Here is a 22093-nt window from a genome sequence, read left to right on the forward strand (position 1 = left end):
TTAAAGTTCATTTATTCAATAATTCACCCAATTTGTCTTTTTAAATTCATATGAACTATTCTCCTGCCATTATAAAATTAACTCCAAAGTGAACATGAAATTTGTGTAACTTTTCTTTTATTTCATTTAGTTCATTCTCTTTCAAATCTCTTTCCTGTTTTTAGTTTTCCAAACTATTATGAAAAAAAGGAAATGTGGTAAGAAAAAATAAGTCATTACACAAAACAAAAGGAGGGTTGCATTTCTATAAAGCAGCAACTTACGTAATACGGTCATGTAGGCAACAGATGTGCAGCGGCCAACCTTGTTGACAGCTTCCACCCGATATTCTCCCTCGTCCTCAGGGAGAACCTCAAGGATGGTCAGCACAGAATGGCCCTTTTCTGTAACCACGGTGATTCCCTCAGACTGTGTAAGTGGCTGATCATCCAGCTGCCAGGTGAGTTCAGGCATGGGATGTCCGGTGACCACCACCTCCAGAACTGTCTTGGATCCTTCCTTCACTGTCAGGTCCGACAGCATGACTTTGAAAGTGGGAGCCTCCAGCACTTCTTCTGGTTCCGTTGGGAATTCGACTTCTATCTGCTCCCTGACCACCTCCTCCACTGGCTGGATTTCAATGTCCACCTGCTGTTGTACAGTGGTGGTGACTGTAGACACAGCCTTGGTTTCAGCTTGATCCAGAATGTCATGCACAAGGCCTGATACAAAGGAATCCAATGTTTCTTCAGGTTTCTCTTCTTCAACTGGCTGCTTCTCTTCAACAGGAGCCTCTTCGGCAACAAGAGGTTCTTCCAGAGCTTGCTTCTCCTGGACATCAGTGATGATCTTCTCCACAAACTCAGTGGCAAATTGCTCTATCTCCTCCTGTACGGCTTTGCTGACTGCCTCCTCTGGCTGTTCTTCCATGTCTGAGACCACAATGACCTCCTCTGTTTCTTTTGTCTGAAATTCTGGCTGCTTGTGAACAGCTTCTACTTCTGTTGGTACTTCCTCAGTGACAGCTTTATCAGTGATCTCTTCTGCCACTTGAATCACCTCAGGTTGTTCTGTCACTTCTTCGACAACTTCGATCTTGTATTCCTCAGGCTTCTCTTCTTCAGCCCCAACAAGTTCAATAGAGATTTCAGAAGGAACAGCTTCTTCTGGTGTTTCTTTTGTCACATCTGTCACCTCTGGTTGTTCTGTCACTTCTTCGACAACTTCGATCTTGTATTCCTCAGGCTTCTCTTCTTCAGCCCCGACAAGTTCAATAGAGATTTCAGAAGGAACAGCTTCTTCTGGTGTTGCTTTTGTCACATCTGTCACCTCTGGTTGTTCTGTCACTTCTTCGACAACTTCGATCTTATATTCCTCAGGCTTCTCTTCTTCAGCCCCAACAAGTTCAATAGAGATTTCAGAAGGAACAGCTTCTTCTGGTGTTTCCTTTGTCACATCTGTCACCTCTGGTTGTTCTGTCACTTCTTCAACAACTTCGATCTTGTATTCCTCAGGCTTCTCTTCTTCAGCACCGACAAGTTCAACAGAGATTTCAGAAGGAACAGCTTCTTCTGGTGTTTCCTTTGTCACATCTGTCACCTCTGGTTGTTCTGTCACTTCTTCGACAACTTCGATCTTGTATTCCTCAGGCTTCTCTTCTTCAGCCCCGACAAGTTCAACAGAGATTTCAGAAGGAACAGCTTCTTCTGGTGTTTCCTTTGTCACATCTGTCACCTCAGGTTGTTCTGTCACTTCTTCAACAACTTCGATCTTATATTCCTCAGGCTTCTCTTCTTCAGCCCCGACAAGTTCAACAGAGATTTCAGAAGGAACAGCTTCTTCTGGTGTTTCTTTTGTCACATCTGTCACCTCTGGTTGTTCTGTCACTTCTTCAACAACTTCAATCTTGTATTCCCCAGGCTTCTCTTCTTCAGCCCCGACAAGTTCAACAGAGATTTCAAAAGGAACAGCTTCTTCTGGTGTTTCTTTTGTCACATCTGTCACCTCTGGTTGTTCTGTCACTTCTTCGACAACTTCGATCTTGTATTCCTCAGGCTTCTCTTCTTCAGCCCCGACAAGTTCAATAGAGATTTCAGAAGGAACAGCTTCTTCTGGTGTTTCTTTTGTCACATCTGTCACCTCTGGTTGTTCTGTCACTTCTTCGACAACTTCGATCTTGTATTCCTCAGGCTTCTCTTCTTCAGCCCCGACAAGTTCAATAGAGATTTCAGAAGGAACAGCTTCTTCTGGTGTTTCTTTTGTCACATCTGTCACCTCAGGTTGTTCTGTGACTTCTTCAACAACTTCGATCTTGTATTCCTCAGGCTTCTCTTCTTCAGCCCCAACAAGTTCAACAGAGATTTCAGAAGGAACAGCTTCTTCTGGTGTTTCCTTTGTCACATCTGTCACCTCTGGTTGTTCTGTCACTTCTTCAACAACTTCGATCTTATATTCCTCAGGCTTCTCTTCTTCAGCCCCAACAAGTTCAACAGAGATTTCAGAAGGAACAGCTTCTTCTGGTGTTTCCTTTGTCACATCTGTCACCTCTGGTTGTTCTGTCACTTCTTCGACAACTTCGATCTTGTATTCCTCAGGCTTCTCTTCTTCAGCCCCGACAAGTTCAATAGAGATTTCAGAAGGAACAGCTTCTTCTGGTGTTGCTTTTGTCACATCTGTCACCTCTGGTTGTTCTGTCACTTCTTCGACAACTTCGATCTTGTATTCCTCAGGCTTCTCTTCTTCAGCACCGACAAGTTCAACAGAGATTTCAGAAGGAACAGCTTCTTCTGGTGTTTCTTTCGTCACATCTGTCACCTCTGGTTGTTCTGTAACTTCTTCAACAACTTCGATCTTGTATTCCTCAGGCTTCTCTTCTTCAGCCCCGACAAGTTCAATAGAGATTTCAGAAGGAACAGCTTCTTCTGGTGTTGCTTTTGTCACATCTGTCACCTCAGGTTGTTCTGTCACTTCTTCAACAACTTCGATCTTGTATTCCTCAGGCTTCTCTTCTTCAGCCCCAACAAGTTCAACAGAGATTTCAGAAGGAACAGCTTCTTCTGGTGTTTCCTTTGTCACATCTGTCACCTCTGGTTGTTCTGTAACTTCTTCAACAACTTCGATCTTGTATTCCTCAGGCTTCTCTTCTTCAGCCCCAACCAGTTCAATAGAGATTTCAGAAGGAACAGCTTCTTCTGGTGTTTCTTTTGTCACATCTGTCACCTCTGGTTGTTCTGTCACTTCTTCAACAACTTCGATCTTGTATTCCTCAGGCTTCTCTTCTTCAGCCCCGACAAGTTCAACAGAGATTTCAGAAGGAACAGCTTCTTCTGGTGTTGCTTTTGTCACATCTGTCACCTCTGGTTGTTCTGTCACTTCTTCAACAACTTCGATCTTGTATTCCTCAGGCTTCTCTTCTTCAGCCCCAACAAGTTCAATAGAGATTTCAGAAGGAACAGCTTCTTCTGGTGTTTCTTTTGTCACATCTGTCACCTCTGGTTGTTCTGTCACTTCTTCGACAACTTCGATCTTGTATTCCTCAGGCTTTTCTTCTTCAGCCCCGACAAGTTCAACAGAGATTTCAGAAGGAACAGCTTCTTCTGGTGTTTCCTTTGTCACATCTGTCACCTCAGGTTGTTCTGTCACTTCTTCAACAACTTCAATCTTGTATTCCTCAGGTTTCTCTTCTTCAGCCCCGACAAGTTCAACAGAGATTTCAGAAGGAACAGCTTCTTCTGGTGTTTCCTTTGTTACATCTGTCACCTCTGGTTGTTCTGTCACTTCTTCGACAACTTCGATCTTGTATTCCTCAGGCTTCTCTTCTTCAGCCCCAACAAGTTCAATAGAGATTTCAGAAGGAACAGCTTCTTCTGGTGTTGCTTTTGTCACATCTGTCACCTCTGGTTGTTCTGTCACTTCTTCGACAACTTCGATCTTGTATTCCTCAGGCTTCTCTTCTTCAGCCCCAACAAGTTCAACAGAGATTTCAGAAGGAACAGCTTCTTCTGGTGTTGCTTTTGTCACATCTGTCACCTCTGGTTGTTCTGTCACTTCTTCGACAACTTCGATCTTGTATTCCTCAGGCTTCTCTTCTTCAGCCCCGACAAGTTCAATAGAGATTTCAGAAGGAACAGCTTCTTCTGGTGTTTCCTTTGTCACATCTTTCACGTCTGGTTGTTCTGTCACTTCTTCGACAACTTCGATCTTGTATTCCTCAGGCTTCTCTTCTTCAGCCCCAACAAGTTCAATAGAGATTTCAGAAGGAACAGCTTCTTCTGGTGTTTCTTTTGTCACATCTGTCACCTCTGGTTGTTCTGTCACTTCTTCAACAACTTCAATCTTGTATTCCTCAGGCTTCTCTTCTTCAGCCCCAACAAGTTCAACAGAGATTTCAGAAGGAACAGCTTCTTCTGGTGTTGCTTTCGTCACATCTGTCACCTCTGGTTGTTCTGTCACTTCTTCGACAACTTCGATCTTGTATTCCTCAGGCTTCTCTTCTTCAGCCCCAACAAGTTCAATAGAGATTTCAGAAGGAACAGCTTCTTCTGGTGTTTCTTTTGTCACATCTGTCACCTCTGGTTGTTCTGTCACTTCTTCGACAACTTCAATCTTGTATTCCTCAGGCTTCTCTTCTTCAGCCCCAACAAGTTCAACAGAGATTTCAGAAGGAACAGCTTCTTCTGGTGTTTCTTTTGTCACATCTGTCACCTCTGGTTGTTCTGTCACTTCTTCAACAACTTCGATCTTGTATTCCTCAGGCTTCTCTTCTTCAGCCCCAACAAGTTCAATAGAGATTTCAGAAGGAACAGCTTCTTCTGGTGTTTCCTTTGTTACATCTGTCACCTCTGGTTGTTCTGTCACTTCTTCGACAACTTCGATCTTGTATTCCTCAGGCTTCTCTTCTTCAGCCCCAACAAGTTCAACAGAGATTTCAGAAGGAACAGCTTCTTCTGGTGTTGCTTTTGTCACATCTGTCACCTCTGGTTGTTCTGTCACTTCTTCGACAACTTCGATCTTGTATTCCTCAGGCTTCTCTTCTTCAGCCCCAACAAGTTCAATAGAGATTTCAGAAGGAACAGCTTCTTCTGGCATTTCCTTTGTGATATCTATGACTTCTGGCTGTTCTGTGATTTCTTCAACAGCTTCTGTTTTGAATTCTGAAGGCTGTTGTTGCTCTGCCCCTAAAAGCTCTATGGTTATGTCAGATGGTATGATTTCTTCAGTTGTTTCTTCAGTGACCAGTGAAACAGCAGGCTGCTCCACCTCCTCTTCAGTTGCTTCCACCTTCAGTTCTACAGGCTTTTCCTGAGCTGTGTCCAGCACATCAGCTGGCACTTCTACCTGTATGGCTGCTTGGGACTCTTCCTCTGGCACTTCAACCACTTGGGGAACCTCAGCAACTTCCTGCACTGGTTCTGCTTGGAAATGGGTCTCCTCTGCCGAAACCTGGACAGATTCGCTGGGTTCCTGAGTTCCAGCCACCGTTTCAGATGGGACTTCACTGATCATGATCACAGCTTCTTCCTCCGGCTGGTCTTCAGCTTCAGCTTGAGCCACATATTCCGGTGCACTTTCTTCTTTGGGAGCTTCTTCTTCATGTTCTATAAGTTCTGCAGATATCTGCTCTTGAAGCCTGTGGATCTCTTCCACAAACTCACGAGAATGAGTGGGTAGCTCAGTGTCTGAGTCAGCAGGAGTTGGTTTGGGAGAAGAGGGCTCAATGGAAGACATCAAAGACTCTGATGCTTCCTCACTGTCGGGTACATATTCATAGGCTGCAAACAGACAAAAGGAAACCAGGTTCCAAACAACCATACAGTAAATACACTAAATTAAACACCAATACCACATTTTTTTTAACATCTACATGAGCAGAGGTGCCATGCCAGCTACATTCATCAATGCTCCTGACAATATATTTCAGTATTCTTTTTATGTAAGATTCATTTCCATGTATGAATAAAGGAAGCTTTGGTGATTAAAGTTACGGGGTTTTTTATGATTTACATGTTGTTGAAACATGCAAAAGATTTAACTTCATCTTACTTTTCATCCATAAAATGTATTATTATCTCATGAACTCTAGAATCAGTGAGTTGTGAGCAGTCTGTACAACATGAAACTGAAGCCAGCATGAAGCATAATCCAAAAACCAAACAAAATCTGTAAGAGCCACTGATAAGTTTTGATATATTCTGCTTCATTTGCCATAATCATCAAAATGTTTTTGTTGTGGTTGAAAATCCACAATGACTGTACTGACGTTTTTCCTTAATTTCATCAAGCAATCTTATAGTACAACTAATTATACTGATGCAGCTTATTTGTAGTACTTTTTCTCTTAAAAAAGCAAAGGATGTTGCTTGTAAACAAGTGTATTTCATGAACAAAAATATATGCAAACTATCCTAAAAGACATGACAATCACCTGCTTTTCATTCAACACATAACAGATGTTAATGTTTTAGAGCATATTATCTGTGCTCTGCAAACTGTCTTTTAAGCCCTACCAAAATTTCCCTGAAAAACAGATCCCTTTTAATATATTTATTTTAAATGTTAGATTATTATTTTATTAAGACTTCTTGCTATAGCGCATATTCTTGAAGCTCTATTATCTTGACTAAGCCTTCTGTTTTGATTCACCAATGCAGATAAGCTATGTGGGTGTGGGTTGGTCAATCACAGCTTTATGTACAACGCCCAACAAACCTAATCATGTATGTGTTCTCCAAGTCAACAGTGGGAGAAAGAAGAGATGTACTCACATTCCACTTCAAGGAAAGCCCGTGTCACAGCCTCTCCATGTGTGTTGACAGCCACACAGCGGTATTCGCCTGCGTCCTGCGGGAAGACCTCGGCGATCAGCAGGGTGCAGGCCCCGGACTCCACGTCATAGGACAAGGTGAAGTCCTGGTTCTCCGTGATGGGTTTGTCGTCATGGAACCACGAAATGTCAGGCATGGGCACCCCATTGACCTCACAACGAAACTTGACCTCTTCTCCATCCATCACTTTGAGTGACATGAGCCCCCAGGTGAACTCAGGCGCCTTGCCCTCCACCACCTCTGGCACCTCGAGCACCTGCCATACAACACATGCCTTGGTCACTACAGCAGCTGCCTGACATTTGTATAATGCTTAACTTTTCTTTTCTGGACTTCATCAACATTAATAATAAATCTCCTTTTTATCTGGCCTTTTCTTTCCATTTCTTTGAGTCAAATTTGGCAATGAGGATCAGAATGATCAAAAAGCATCTCAAGATCTATCATTCATGTCCAGTTATATATATTTCAATGTGCAAGCTTGTAAGACATACAAGTCTTTAAAACTATACAAGAACAACGATAGTACTACCATTGTGTTGATAGGTAGTTAAAAAAAAAAAAACACACAGGATCACTGTGCTAACAGAACATATCAAGTGAGGAATACGTCTCATCATTGTGCAGACAAAGCATTTCAATCGACACACTTAGCCTCTGACACCTTCAGGTCTGGCAGTCTCTCCAGTGATCTTAAGGTTATAAGTGCTACCAAACATTCAGATTCCTGGTATAAATAATATATATCAAGGGGGAAATAGGGAATCCCTAGAAATCAAGGAACAAGAATTATCAATTAATATGAATGTTGATTTCTGTCTGCTCCTTTTTACCAGCAGAAGTTGGTATCTCTTGACTCCTGGCAAACCCAATTTTTGTTGAATACAAACTTAGAACAGTCTGATAGCTGAAGGTCTTAAAGTAGACTGAAAGTTCAAAACAATTTTAGAACAGTCTATTTGCTGAAGATCTTAAGCTAGACTGAAAGCTCAAAACAATAAATCAACAAAGATTTTGAAAAAAAAACCCAGCTCCCTAATTTGAATGGAGATCTAAATCACTGTTTAATCTGACAGAAAGATTTAAATATAAAACAAAACAAAAAAACAAAACAAAAAGTTTTATTATGCTTGTGAATTGTTTATCTTACTATTATTTTATCAATGACAGAATTGGGAAACAACCTACACTCTATATGTCTTTTTATTTTAAATTTTGCTTGTCAAAGTCAAAATGCTGAGACTGATCTGGCTTACAATCCCAAACTGACCAAACAAAATATTTTTTGTGCTCCAAAATAAACCCCTTTCATTTGCTGTCAGAGTGCCACTGTTCTGCACAGATCCACAAGGAATACTATACTTTTCAAAATTTCATTTCCATGTAAATTAGCTGACTCACTGGTCTGTTGAAAATACAAGTATACAGGTTTTCCCCATTCATTTTCGGAAATGTCTCATATCCTGCATGAAGAAGATAGAAGTGTTGTTGCTATGACTACAACTACCCACTACAGATTGTGTTGAAGGGCCACATACCTGTTCAATTGATGGGGCGGCCACTTCTGTCAGAGGGGTCTCTTCCGGTTGCTCTTTCTCTTCCACTTGCAATGTAAGCTGAACCTCCTCCAACTCTTGCTGTTTGCCTTCAATTTGAAGAGTGATTTCTTCAAGGTGTCTCTCTTCACTTTCTACTGGTTTCTCAGGCACCTCTGTTTCTGACACAAATGTTTGTGTTTCAACAGTCACCTCTTCAGACACTGGGATTTCCACTTGGGACTTCTCTGTGATGCTGGGGATTTCTGATGGCTCCACCTGAATGGTCAACAGAACTTCTTCCTGCTCAGGTTGCTGGCCTACAATCTCCAGCTGAATTTCTTCTTTGTGACTTTCTGTCACCTGCTCCATTTCAGACACCTCCACTTGCTCCACCTGGGTGGTGACAACTGCAGGCTCCACTCCTTCTTCTTCTCTCACCTGGATCTCTAAGGTCACCTCTTCCAAGGGTGTATCCTCAACTTGGCTCACCTGCTTCTCTGTCACAAAGGTTTCTGCCAGGTCAGACACCTCCAGGACCTCTCGCACTTCCACTTGAGTTTCTTGAGAAGGAGCAGCAATCTGAGTTTCCAGGCCTTCAGGAACAGTCTGGACGGTGATGGTCTCTTGGAAAGTGGCCTCTTCTTGGTCCTCAGGCTTCTCTTCAGGGACCAACTCCACTTCCATCTGAACTTCAGCAGGCACAACTCCTATTTCAAGTGTGGCTCTTTCTGTTACTATCACCTCTTCCTCTGGAGCCTTCACTTCTGTTTCTTCTACTTCAGTGATGAGTTCTGGGGCCTGTTCTTCAGTGACGTCTTCCACCTTGGTCTCTTTCACAGTCTCTATGACCTGAGTTTCTGTGACAACCTCTGTGTCCATGGTGACAGGTTCTTCCAAAGTGACTGCTTCTTGTTCCTCGGGTTTGTCCTCTGGAACAAGCTCAACCTCCATCTGCACCTCTGAGGGGATTTCTGCTGCCATGGCGATCTGGTCTCTCTCACTCACAATGAGCTCTTCAGTGGGAGCTTGAGTTTCAGCCAGTGGGACATCCATGGTGATTTCCACAGTCTGCTCTTCCAGCACATCCTCCACCTGCGATGGCTCGGTGGGTGCTGCCACTGGCATGTCTTCCTCTACGGGCTGAGTGTCCACACTGATGACCTCCTCCACAGTGACAGCCAGTTCCTCCTGAGGTTTCTCTTCTGGCACAAACTCCACTTCCATCTGCACTTCAGAGGGTATTTCCTCAGCGGTGTCTAACACTTCTCTTTCTGTAATGATGACATCTTCAGTTGGGGCACTGACTTCTGCTTCCTGCATTTCACCCACTTCTTCTGGTGCCTCTACTTCAATGATGCCCTCCACTTTGGACTCTTCTGTTGGGACGGCTGTGGGGGTCTCCTTATCTACAGCCTGTACATCCAAACTGATAGTTTCTTCAAAGGTGGGGGCTGTTTCTTCACTGGGCTTCTCTTCAGGAACCAGTTCTACTTGCAGCTGCACTTCAGAAGGAGTCAGGTCAAACTCAATACTCTCTTTTTCAGTGACAATGATCTCTTCCTCGGGGGCTTTGACAATGGTTTCTGCCACATCCAGAGTGTCTTCTGCAATTTGAACTTCAATGCTGCTGTCCACTCGAGATTCCTCGATGGCCACTGTGGCAGGAGCTCCAATGTCAGAAACCTGACTTTCAAGGGTGATGGTTTCTTCAAAAGTTTTTGTTTCTTCTTCTGTGGGTTGTTCTTCTGGAACCAGTTCAATCTCCATCTGCACTTCAGAGGGAACTTCTTCTGACTCAGCAACAACTTCTGTTTCCAAAGTGACCATCTCCTGTACAGGAGCTTTCACTTCAGTTTCCTCCACAGGAATAACAGCCTCTTCAGGCACTGCGTCCACGATCACTTCTGCCTCTTCTGTGAGTGGCTGTGGTTGCTCTGGTTCCTGAGGCACCACCTTGCTTTCCACCACAATGGTTTCTCTGGTCTCCTCTACTGTGTCCTCTACAGGTCGGGACACTTCAGTTCCCCTGCTGTCCACAATTTCAATGTCCACAGCTGATCGGGACACCTTGCTGATGGGGATCTCCAGTTCCTGGGGCTGGGCCGGCCTTTGGAGCTGAGCTTCATGGATTTCTACTTCAATTCTTTGAACAGATTCACGACGGGGCTCCAACTGTGTGCGGATCTCTGTTGTCTCAGTCTTGGTGACTGGCACTTGGATTTCCACCTGTTGGGGCTGGGGCTGCTGTATGATCTCAATGGTTTCTGTGTGTCTCTCTTCTGCCGGTTTTTCCTCCACAGGTATCTGGTGTACCTCTGATGTGACAAGGCGTGTAGCTTCTGTCAGCTGCTCCACAACCTGGGACTGGGCTTGCTGTACAGGGATGTTGACCCTCAGCTCAACAGGCGTCAACTCTTCAGCTTTGGTCACGACAACTGAAGTGGTTCTGGTGGTGGGGCCCTCAGACACAGTGGGGGTTTCCTCTTCCACCAATTCCCTTCGGACCGATGTGATAGTGGTGGTCTCTTGAACAACAGTGGTGGCTGTTGTCTTGCTAACCTGAGGAACTCCAATGTGGATCTGGACAGTGGTTGGTGTGGTGGGCTGCACCTGGTGAGAAACGAGTTCTTTGACAGAAGTGGTAGTCAGGTCTTCCACAGGAATCACCTCCTCTGGCTGTTCCTTGGACAGGTCAATCTCGATGGTCTCCTTGTGAACTTCATCTGATTCCACCTCAACCTCCTCCTCTGTACCTAAACACAGAAATCAAACAGGCTCCATTAGCCTTCACTGTTCACAACACATGAACACAATTAATGTACTTTTTTGTTTGGGGTATCTCTTCTCGAAAAAAACAACAACAACAAAACTATAAAATAATCCTTTCATTTATATACTGATGATAAAGTTCTTTATGTTGTTATGTTTCGTAATCGTGATTTATTGATAAGATAATGTAATGGTTTGAAATCTGGACAGTAGCAGTGTTTGTATTGTGATGCACTGTCAGTCCCTTACTATAGTCTTTCAGTTAGTTCAAATTTAAAGTGAGAAGCTGAGAGGAGTAAAAGAATTTGTTACGGTCTCTACTGTTTAGACATAAGTCCTTTACAAACATACGGATAACCAGGAAATGAAATATAACTGCAGAGTGTGCTGCTTCTCTTAGCAATTCATATAACCTACAGGGTCTTCTCTCTCTCAAGTTCCACTTTACTTCTCTTGTGGATGATCTTGCAAGAAGCACATTACCCTTTGAAGTTACATGAATTCTTCCCCTTTTCCCATAATCATCTGAACTTTTGTACAAAAATGCAGATAAATTCATTTCCATTCCCTTTGGATACTAACTTGGTGCTGGCTCTCAGATCAATCTGATGGCTGGTGAGATTCACATCAACAGATCTTTAACAATATTTGTCTTATGGACTTGTACAGCAGCAGCAAGTTGTGTCCCTTTCAGATGTAAACATTACTCATCTTGTTTAGCACTTATTATCTGACAATTCTGGCTTCTTTTAGATCTCTTTGTAGAGCATAATGCACAGCATTGTCCTTCTTTTAGTCTTTAAAACTTTAAACTTTAACAACAATGTCTTTCAATCTGGACTTACTGATCACTGTGAGCCTGCATGTGGTGATGGACTCGCCGACTTCGTTGACGGCGATACAGGTGTACTCGCCCTCATCTTCAGGGAACACTTCCACAATGATCAGGGTGGTCTCCCCCTTGCTGTGGTCCACATAGATCTCGAAGTCAGGGCTAGGCTTCAGTTCCACACCGTTCTGATACCAGGTGATGCGAGGCGATGGGCGGCCAATGAAGCGTACGGTCATGACCACGCGCTGTCCGTCCTCCACGTGCAGGGGCTGCAGCAGAGTGGTGAAGCGAGGGGCGATGGGTTCCTCCACAGGGGAGGTGTCACTGGGACCCTCGGGAACCTCCTCTGCCTTGGGGGCTTCTGCTCCCTCCTCCGGCACCTGTTCCACAGGCTTCACCTCCTGCTCCTTCTCCATGTCCTCTCTCTGGATCACCACCTCCTTCCGGTGGATCGCTGCACATGACACAAGTCACCCTGCAGTCTGCTGCATTGTTCACATGGACCATCACACACCACACAATACCACTTTTGGAAAGCATGCTTGAAAAACAGAATGTACTTTTTGAACATGACACACATGTATGGTTGAAAAACAGAATGTACTTTTTGAACATGACACACATGTATGGTTAAAAACAGAATGTACTTTTTGAACATGACACACACACCACACTAACATACTGCAGATGACTAAAAGAAATCAACTTGAATTCTCTCTATACCAATAACCACTTTTGCATTCCACCAGCAAGATGCTATCACTGCCCTGATGACCACTTGCCACAAAAAGCTATATACAGTCATGTCAGCTGTTTTGCTGTGGATGGAAAACACTGGCCAGGTCATACAGCATCCTATGTGTTGATGAGTAAGTGATTAGTCATGACCGACTTTGCTTTGCACTTGTCAACAACACTGCATATTACATTGAGAGTTTATATATCTTTTTGTCCACGATGCCATAATCTTGAGTTAAGAGGATCAGTATTTGTATATATAAAAACCCAGAATGTCAATAATCAGTTCTGAAAGTTTAGTTCTGTCTGTGGGAGACAGAGAGAAAAATGACCATCCAAAGTGAGTTTGAGTGTCTATCCATTCTATGACTCCAGTCTGTGGAAAACTACACCCTGTGTGTGTGTGTGTGTGTGTGTGTGTGTGTGTTTTATATATTTCAATAAGTGTTATCACTTACGTGTGACAACCAGTGTCGTCTTGCAAGTGACAGTGCCATAAATGTTCTCAGCCTGACAGACGTAGTCACCAGAATCTTCTGGGGTAACGTCAACAATGACCAGGGCCTGAGTGTTGCCCTCCTTCACCAGGTGTGTCCGCTGGGTGGGGGTCACCTGGAGTTCATTGACAAACCACTTCACCTCTGCTTCTGGCTGTGACTCCAGCTCCACTTCAAGCCTGCATGGACACACACACACACACACACACACACACACACACACACACACACATGTGCATTAGATAAAATGATAATGTTGCTTGTAGCCAAGCTGTCTGTTTTGGACAACTACGGCCTGAAACCGCATCATCAAATAAAAACCAGTCAGAGATCAAGAACAAAGGTATAATTTCAATTATAATGACAACTTTTAAAAGACCACATTAATCCTCCTTTCTCCCACACAGGTCATACAGCATGATGCCTTGGCAGTGTAATGTGAACACTACACATATTTTGAGAGAGAAAAAAAAGTAAAGTCAGAAAATCAGACAGGCTGAAAGAACACCACTTTCACACACACGCACACACACACACACACACACACACACACACGTATGTAACACACATCCACACAGACACACACAAATACAAAATAAATCCACACACACACACACACACACACACACACACACACACAATAACATATAGCACACAACTACACACGATCACACACACACACGCACATGCACAAACACACGCACGCACACACGCACACACACACACACACAGAGACACACACACACAAACCTGTACCCTTACCTGACAGTGCCTCCTTCCTCCACCTGTGTAGTGGGAAGGAGGGGTTTGGTGAAGACAGGAGCCATTTCCACAGTGGTCACATGGTGTTCATCCACCAACCGAATCTCTTCAGGCTCTGTCAGTACAGTAGTGGTTGTCACTGTTTCTGTAACGGTTGTTTCTGTAGTGGTCACTGTTTCTTCTTCCTCCACCACTACACAGAAACAACAGAGTGAATCAGTTTGCATGCATCAGTACTCATTTCACTGAATACAGACACACACCAACTACACACCAGACTACAACACAGAAAAATTTGCAGAAATGAAATGTTGCTGATAATTTCATTACTGCAAGGAGGTTACACCTGCTCAATCTTGATGGGAATTCAGGACATCATGAAAATCTGTATTGTAACACAGTATTAGTTTCAGTTTCAAGAAGGCCTAAAAATGAGCTGACCGATCCATATATTCCACATCACATCTGGAAAATGGCAGGTGCCTGATATATGCAAACCCAATCTGCTGATTAGACCTTAAAATCAATTATTTCCATGTTTTGCAATGTTAATGCCAAATACGGTATTGAAAAAGTATTTCAAGTAAAGAAGAATTTGTAAAAGCTTTCCTCAGATGCCCTCATTAGATATATATACATACATGCACACATACATGCATACAGACATACACATACATACATACATACATACAGACAGACAGACAGACTCACTGTTTACATACAGGAGTCAAAGCTATAACATGAATTACACATAAACCCAATGTACTAGTCAGGTACATTCAATGCTATCCAGTACTGTATATTCAGAAACAGCTGCAGTTTCCCCTCAGACCATACAGATGATTCCAGTGGTAAAAAAGCTATCAAGTTTAGCAATATACCAACAAGGAAACAAAGGCTTAAGAATCTCACCTTGAACGAGAAGGTTAGCAGAGGTCATGGCCTCGCCAAAGGGGTTAACAGCACGGCAGACGATCTCTCCAGCATCATCAGGGAAGACCTCGGTGATCTCCAGCCGGCACTGACCGGTCTCTGTGTCATAGTGCAGCTTGATGTCTGGCCCGCTCTCAATCACCACACTGTTGCGATACCAGGTGACAGCCGGGGCAGGGGAGCCAATCAGCTTGCAGACCATGGTGACTGTCTCTCCTTCCGGCACCACCTGGGGCTGCAGCAGCTCCACGAACTCGGGAGGGATCTCGTCAGGAGCCTGTACTGTCAGCATCTGCGGCTGCTCTTCAACCACCTCAATCACCGCCTCCACCAATACTTCCTCTGCTGGTAGCTCTTCAGGGGGCGTGCTGGGCTCAGGGAAGGTTTTCTCCTAAAATGGTGTTAATACAAACATACTGACCATACAAATATGAATGTACACATACACAAATAGCATGCAAAAAATTTAAAGAGTGCACTTTATATTATGAGAGCGCCTTAATGACTGAAAATTAAGCCATATCGCTTCTCTATAAGTATCAGTTTATAAATCAGTGCCAAAAAGACATTCTTAAAAATATATGTGTGCACTTAGTAAAAAGAAGAAGGCAGGATTCTTGCGAGAATACAAATTTCTCACCTCTTCAACAGGAGATTCTGGGACAGCGACCTTGACCTCTGTCTCTTCCTCTTCAGCAGCAGGAACAACAAAGGTGACTTCCTCTGTGACTGTGGTTACTTCCTGTGTGGTGGTTTCCTGCAGGACAACAGGGGCCTCTTCCTCTGGCTCCATGAACTCTGGCAGAGTGATCTCCCTGACTGTCACCTCCTTCTCTATCATGTCCTCCTGCACCTCTTCTGTGGGCGTGATGGACTCTGGGATTTCTTCCTCCAGGTCAACCTCAATGGGAGCAAGCTCACGTTCTGGGGATTCTGGGATCTTCTCTGGGACAAGAGCCACCAGTTTGGGTCGGTCAATAACCTTGGCCATCAGAACAGGCTCTGTTATCTCTTCCTCCACCTCTTCCTGAGCGGTGTAGTAGGAGTCTGAGGTTTCTGTGCCAGTCAGAGACTCTGGGATCGGGGACTCAAAGACAGGGATCGGGGACTCAAAGACAGGGGACTCTGCCATGGGTTCTTCTTTGACCAGTGGCTCCACCTTTGGTCTGTCAATGACCGTTGGCACCACCTGTTCCTCAGTCACCTCTGTGGCGATGACAGCCTCCTCCTGTACAGGTTTCTCCTCCACGTCCATGGGCTCTGGGACGATGGGGGCGTCCAGGGTGATGATCAGCTCCTGGGTCTCCGTAGGCCCAGCATCCACCTGATCAGCAGGCTGAGGTTCCAGCTCCATGACTGTCTCCTCAGACTCCAGGATGGTCAGGTAGGCAGAGGTGGTGGCCTGGCCGGCCGGGTTCTCAGCCACACAGATGTACTGGCCCTGATCCTCAGGGAACACTTCCACAATGATCAGGTTTATCTGCACACACGCCACCACTCACACTGTCAGCTTTGGGGGGTGGGGGTGGGTTGGGAGAAGGGATTTTTGTTTTATAAAGTTACTAATGGATTACTTGATTTATCCTATCATTTATCATGCCAACCTTGTATACTTCATTCCGTGCATGTTATTCTTGCCCAGTTGTCCAGAACCGCTGCATGGTAAATATCCTTCTGTACACAATCTTCAGATCCTTTTCAATGATCTTTTATTCAACAAATGCAAGAGATAGCTTGCTATATAATACAAATACAGAGAGCATTATGATATGCACATGTAATACACTGTCCTGATAAATAACATGGACATGAAAATTATATGGTGTTACACCAGTAGTGTATCCCAGGAACATATCTGAACATCTAATTCAATCTTTTTACCCATTACCATAAGGAGCAAAACAAAATGTGTGTTTGTGTATGAGCGTGTGTTGCGTGTATGTGTGTCTGTGAGTATTAGCGCCTTTGTGCATGTGTGTGCGTGGCTTTGGGTGTATGCGTGCATGCGTTTTTGTTTTTTCTGTCAACATTCTATACTAACCTCTCCCGTCTGAGTGTCATAAGTGATGACAAACTCCTCATCCTCGTCAATGTTCTTGGAGTCGTGGAAGAACGAGATGCGAGGCATGGGAAAGCCGGCCACACGGCACGACAGTTTGATCTCCTGCCCGTCCACAGCCTGAACGCTGGGCAATGGCTCAAGGAACCGCGGGGCCACCATGGCCTCCATGAGTGGTGAGGGCTCCACCAGGTGTGTCGTGTCCTGCAGCTGGGGCATCTCCTCTTGAATAGGTTCTGCCACAAGGAAATCATCATGTGAATCATCATGTTTCTCTCTGCCATAAGGAAATCATCATGTGAATCATCATGTTTCTCTCTGCCACAAGGAAATCATCATGTGAATCATCGTATCTCTCTCTGCCACAAGAAAATCATCATATTTCTCTCTGCCACAAGGAAATCATCATGTTTCTCTCTGCCATAAGGAAATCATCATGTTTCTCTCTGCCGTAAGGAAATCATCATGTTTCTCTATGTTACAAGGAAATCATCATGTTTCTATCTGCCACAAGGAAATCATCATGTTTCTCTCTGTCACAAGGAAATCATCATCATATTTCTCTCTGCCACAAGGAAATCATCATGTTTCTATCTGCCACAAGGAAATCATCATGTTTCTGCCACAAGGAAATCACATCTATCATATTCTGTCACATTTCTATTATATTTCTATCATTACCAAACTGTTGGGGCCACAAGGCAGTCATCATGTTTCTCTATGCCACAAGGAAATCATCATATTTCTATCTGCTGCAAGGAAATCATCATGTTTCTATCTGCCATAAGGAAGTCATATCTATCATATGCTGTCATATTTCTATTATATTTCTATCATTACAATACTGTTAGGGCCACAAGGCAGTCATCATGTTTCTCTATGCCACAAGGAAATCACTATATTTCTATCTGCCACAAGGAAATCATTGTATTTCAATCTGCCACAAGGAAATTGTCATGTTTCTATCTGCTACAAGGAAATCATATCTATCATATTCTGTCATATTTCTATCATAAACATACTGTTGGGGCCACAAGGAAATCACATCATGTTTCTATACGCCACAATGAAATCATCATGTTTCTATCATTACCATTCTATAGGGGCCACAAGGCAATCATGATGTTCCTAACACTACCTAACTGTAGGAGACACAAAAAAACCATCAAGGCAATCATGTTTTCATACTGTAGAGGCAAATCATCATGTTTCTATTACTACCATACTGCAGGGTCAGAAATCCTGTTTCCTGTCCACCATGCCATCAGGACACAAGAGAGACACATGCTGGATACCATTTTCATTTGTATGCAGCAACAAAACCACTGCACTCCGATAGTGAACAACCACATTTTTTAAATTTCTAAATACAGATAAGTTCAGCTGAGATGGTTACAACAGTACAGAAACGACAGAACACTTAACAATTGACATGATGAATATTCATGACTCTTCAAGGACATAAAGCTGAAATGGTGTGCATCATGACAAAGAGGATGTACCTTGGACATAGAGCGTGCTGCTGCTGATTGCCTCCCCTAACTCTGACACGGCGCGACATGTGTACTCGCCGGTGTCCTCTGGGCCGACCTCGATGATCAGCAGTGTGCTCTTGCCATCCTCAAAGCGGATCTCGTAGTGTGGTGATGGCTTGATCTCCATGCCATTCACATACCACGTCACCAGGGGAGGTGGATGTGACTGGATCTGACACTCAAGTCTGAAAAAATATATCAGCACACATCATTACAGGTATACCAGTCTGGAAACAGTATTAGTATACTTGAAATATACAGACATACTTATCTGGAAACGATTTCAGCATGCATTATTTGATAAACTGATCTGGAAATGTTATTTGCATTTCTTGTAATAGAAATAGCAGTCTAGAACAATATAAGTGTACATCTGTACAGACAAATCAGTTTAGAAACTCTATTAGCATACAACATTACTACATTTTTCACTTTGTACATTGTATCAGCATTCAAGAAAAAGATGCGACAGTTTGAAAATGGTCTTAACATAAATGATTAGAGCACAGTATACATCAGTCTGGAAACAGTATCATTACAGACCCATGAATTACCAGCTGGTGCATCAACCAGTCCGTATGTCCCCATTACAGTCCTTACCTGTAATACACCTTTCTTAAGGTTTTAACATCCATCAGAACAAGTCTGTCAGTCTCACCTGGCAATGCCTCTCTCCCGCACAAAGATCTCAGGTTCCAACGGTGTGGTGATCTGTGGCTTCACTGTTTGGGTTACCACCTGTTCTTCACGCTGGATGGTGGTCACTGTTCTGGTCACTGTGATGGTTTCTGTGCTCTCTGTTTCAGGTATCTCTATGAACTTCTCACGACCTGAAAAATGCATGTTGTTATGTGAGACAAACCCATCTTCTTTCCCTCAAGTCTGTCAGACGCACTTTATCAAAAGCACACCATACTTGAGCACTTAACTTGTGACAAATGCTGCATGAAATCATTTCAATCTTAACTTGCTGTTGTAAAATTCATTTTTCTCCTCCTTAAGTAAACCTGAAAACCAAAATCAGGAAAATCTGTGTAAAAAAACACAATTAATGAAGAACAGTATCCCTGGTTACGCTATGAAAACACATTACAAGGTCAACTCTGCCCCAGGTGACTTTATAAATAAACACATACACACCCAATGTTTACAAAACATGTCTGATAAAATTTAACAATTACAAATCTCAACTTGACAGCAAAAAGCAAAGCAAAAATACAGAATGCATCTGCTTCCTTAACAGCCAAACAATACTTACATAAAAGTCACACTAAATCATATATTAAAACACATAATACAGTCAATAACAAGTGACTATCATAATTGAACAGCACACTCCTTAACTTACAAGAAAAATGAATGAGAAGCAAATAACAGAGAACAAGCTGCACAAAGTATGATTTCTACTTTCATCACTGCAAACTACATTAAAAGCAACTCACAATTCAGTAGCCAACTATTGAATTTTATTGTATCAAGTACCAGATGACTAACCTTTGACAATGAGTGTGGTTTTGCAGGTGACTTCTCCAAGGTCGTTCTGCACTCTGAGTGTGTACTCGCCGGAGTCCTGAGGGACGACATTGATGATGATGAGCACGATTGTTTTGCCCTCCTGTACCATGCGAGTGCGATCTGTGGGTGGGATCTCAATGCCATTGACATACCATGTCACGCGGTTCACAGGCATGGACGTCAGCTCTGCTTCCAGTCTGAATCACAACAAACAGGGTTCAGTCTATGATGCATACAGATGTATATCACTCCTTAGCATATACAGAAATACATTATGCCTTAACATACCACTCTTTATGGCATGCAGAATATATCACTGACTGATGCACAACAAACATTTCACTTGATATGTATGGAAAAAAAATCAATCATTGAAACACAAAACTAAATCACTCTTTCATGTATACAGAAAAATGTCATTCATCACATACTATGTACAACCCCCACCCCCAACCCTCACCCCATCGCCCTCCATCCCCTAAATTCTTTCTTAATGAATACAGAAAAATATCACATTTATTCAGAAATGAAATATATCATCTATAATTCACAGAAACCTATCACCCTATGAAAGGTATCACATGTAACCAGTTTTGATCCTCCAACAGACCTCCATCTCTTAACGAACTGTCACAGTGTCGTCCTGTGTGCCAGTGCATGGTCCTCTAACAGACCTCTGTCCATTACTGTGCAGTCAATGTCCTCTAACAGACCTCTGTCCATTACTGTCCAGTCAATGTCCTCTAACAGACCTCTGTCCATTACTGTGCAGTCAATGTCCTCTAACAGACCTCTGTCCATTACTGTGCAGTCAATAACCTCTAACAGACCTCTGTCCATTACTGTGCAGTCAATGTCCTCTAACAGACCTCTGTCCATTACTGTGCAGTCAATGTCCTCTAACAGACCTCTGTCCATTACTGTGCAGTCAATGTCCTCTAACAGACCTCTGTCCATCACTGTGCAGCCAATGTCCTCTAACGGACCTCTGTCCATCACTGTGCAGTCAATGTCCTCTAACAGACCTTACTGTACAGGAGCAATCATGTGTGGCAGTTTCAGTGTCCACTTACCTGGCAGGCTGACCAGGTTCCACCTCCAGCACAGGCTTCAAGGGCTTGAGGAACTCAGGGGGAGCACGCTGGGCCACTGTCACATGTAACTGTTTGGCCAGCCTCTCCACCTCCTCTGATCCTGTGTCACACACACATATATACCCCTGTACCCCGCTGACCTTGTGTCTCACACACATATATACCCCTGTACCCTGTGACCTTGTGTCTCACACACATATATACCCCTGTACCCCGTGACCTTGTGTCTCACACACACACACACACACACACATACACACACACACACATACACATGCACAAACACATCTGTACTGCACTGACACTGTGTGTCTCTCTCTTACACACACAAATACAGTTTCAACAAGGTTTCAAATAGCCAGGCATGAAATACACAAAGCCAGGTGTCAGCCCATCATATAGAAATCAGAGCTGGGCACACTCTCTCTCACAAACACACACATACACTTTATCATAAAAAATATGTTGTCTTATCAATAGTGCGTTGTGCACCTCTTTGCTCCCCAAAAACACACATAAACACACACACATATATACATTACATGCAGACAAATACAGAAGATACCACACTGTAAGGAACAGCAAGAAAAATATCATATCAACAAACTCGCACAACACATACACACTCTCACACACAAACACACAGAACAGATAGTATATAAGCAACAACAAGAAAATTGCACATATTATCCAAATTAATCTGTCTTTGCCTTGTCTTAAACTATGTGAGCAAAAGAGCTCAGTTTCCACCCAAACCCATCAGAGTACTGTGCCTACATGAACCATGACAGGAGATGTTCTCCACCTGTGAGCAGGACACTGTGGACGGGGCAAAAGGCTGATGAGGACAACAGACTTTGATGTCTGTGGTAGTGAATAGGGAGTGGGGCACTGAATTTCCTTGGCTTAATAGCTGCTAGGGTTGTGGATGAGCAACATGTTGACAATATACAGAGCACAGTGTATCAGTGAATACTGAGCAAGTTCAATGCTTGGCTGCACACATGGGGCAAAAGCT

The 22093-nt window shown here is 43.5% G+C and overlaps 1 protein-coding gene across 1 annotated transcript in view; it reads right to left on the bottom strand.

Moving 5' to 3' along the window:
- The window catches only part of LOC143286927 (uncharacterized), a 242966-nt gene that overhangs the window by 164365 nt on the left and 56508 nt on the right, over nucleotides 1-22093 (bottom strand). The window contains exons 54-66 of the mRNA XM_076594924.1: nucleotides 21055-21175; nucleotides 19961-20178; nucleotides 19125-19296; nucleotides 18434-18651; nucleotides 16914-17167; nucleotides 15513-16352; nucleotides 14852-15263; nucleotides 13940-14132; nucleotides 13139-13356; nucleotides 11956-12396; nucleotides 8342-11094; nucleotides 6744-7059; nucleotides 264-5750 (exon numbers count right to left, since the gene is read on the bottom strand). Of these exons, the coding sequence (XP_076451039.1) occupies nucleotides 264-5750; nucleotides 6744-7059; nucleotides 8342-11094; nucleotides 11956-12396; nucleotides 13139-13356; nucleotides 13940-14132; nucleotides 14852-15263; nucleotides 15513-16352; nucleotides 16914-17167; nucleotides 18434-18651; nucleotides 19125-19296; nucleotides 19961-20178; nucleotides 21055-21175 (11643 nt within the window). The remainder of the gene's footprint in view (nucleotides 1-263; nucleotides 5751-6743; nucleotides 7060-8341; nucleotides 11095-11955; nucleotides 12397-13138; nucleotides 13357-13939; nucleotides 14133-14851; nucleotides 15264-15512; nucleotides 16353-16913; nucleotides 17168-18433; nucleotides 18652-19124; nucleotides 19297-19960; nucleotides 20179-21054; nucleotides 21176-22093) is intronic.

This window comes from Babylonia areolata, chromosome 1 (genome assembly GCF_041734735.1).
Source record: "Babylonia areolata isolate BAREFJ2019XMU chromosome 1, ASM4173473v1, whole genome shotgun sequence".
Lineage (NCBI taxonomy): Eukaryota > Metazoa > Mollusca > Gastropoda > Neogastropoda > Buccinidae > Babylonia > Babylonia areolata.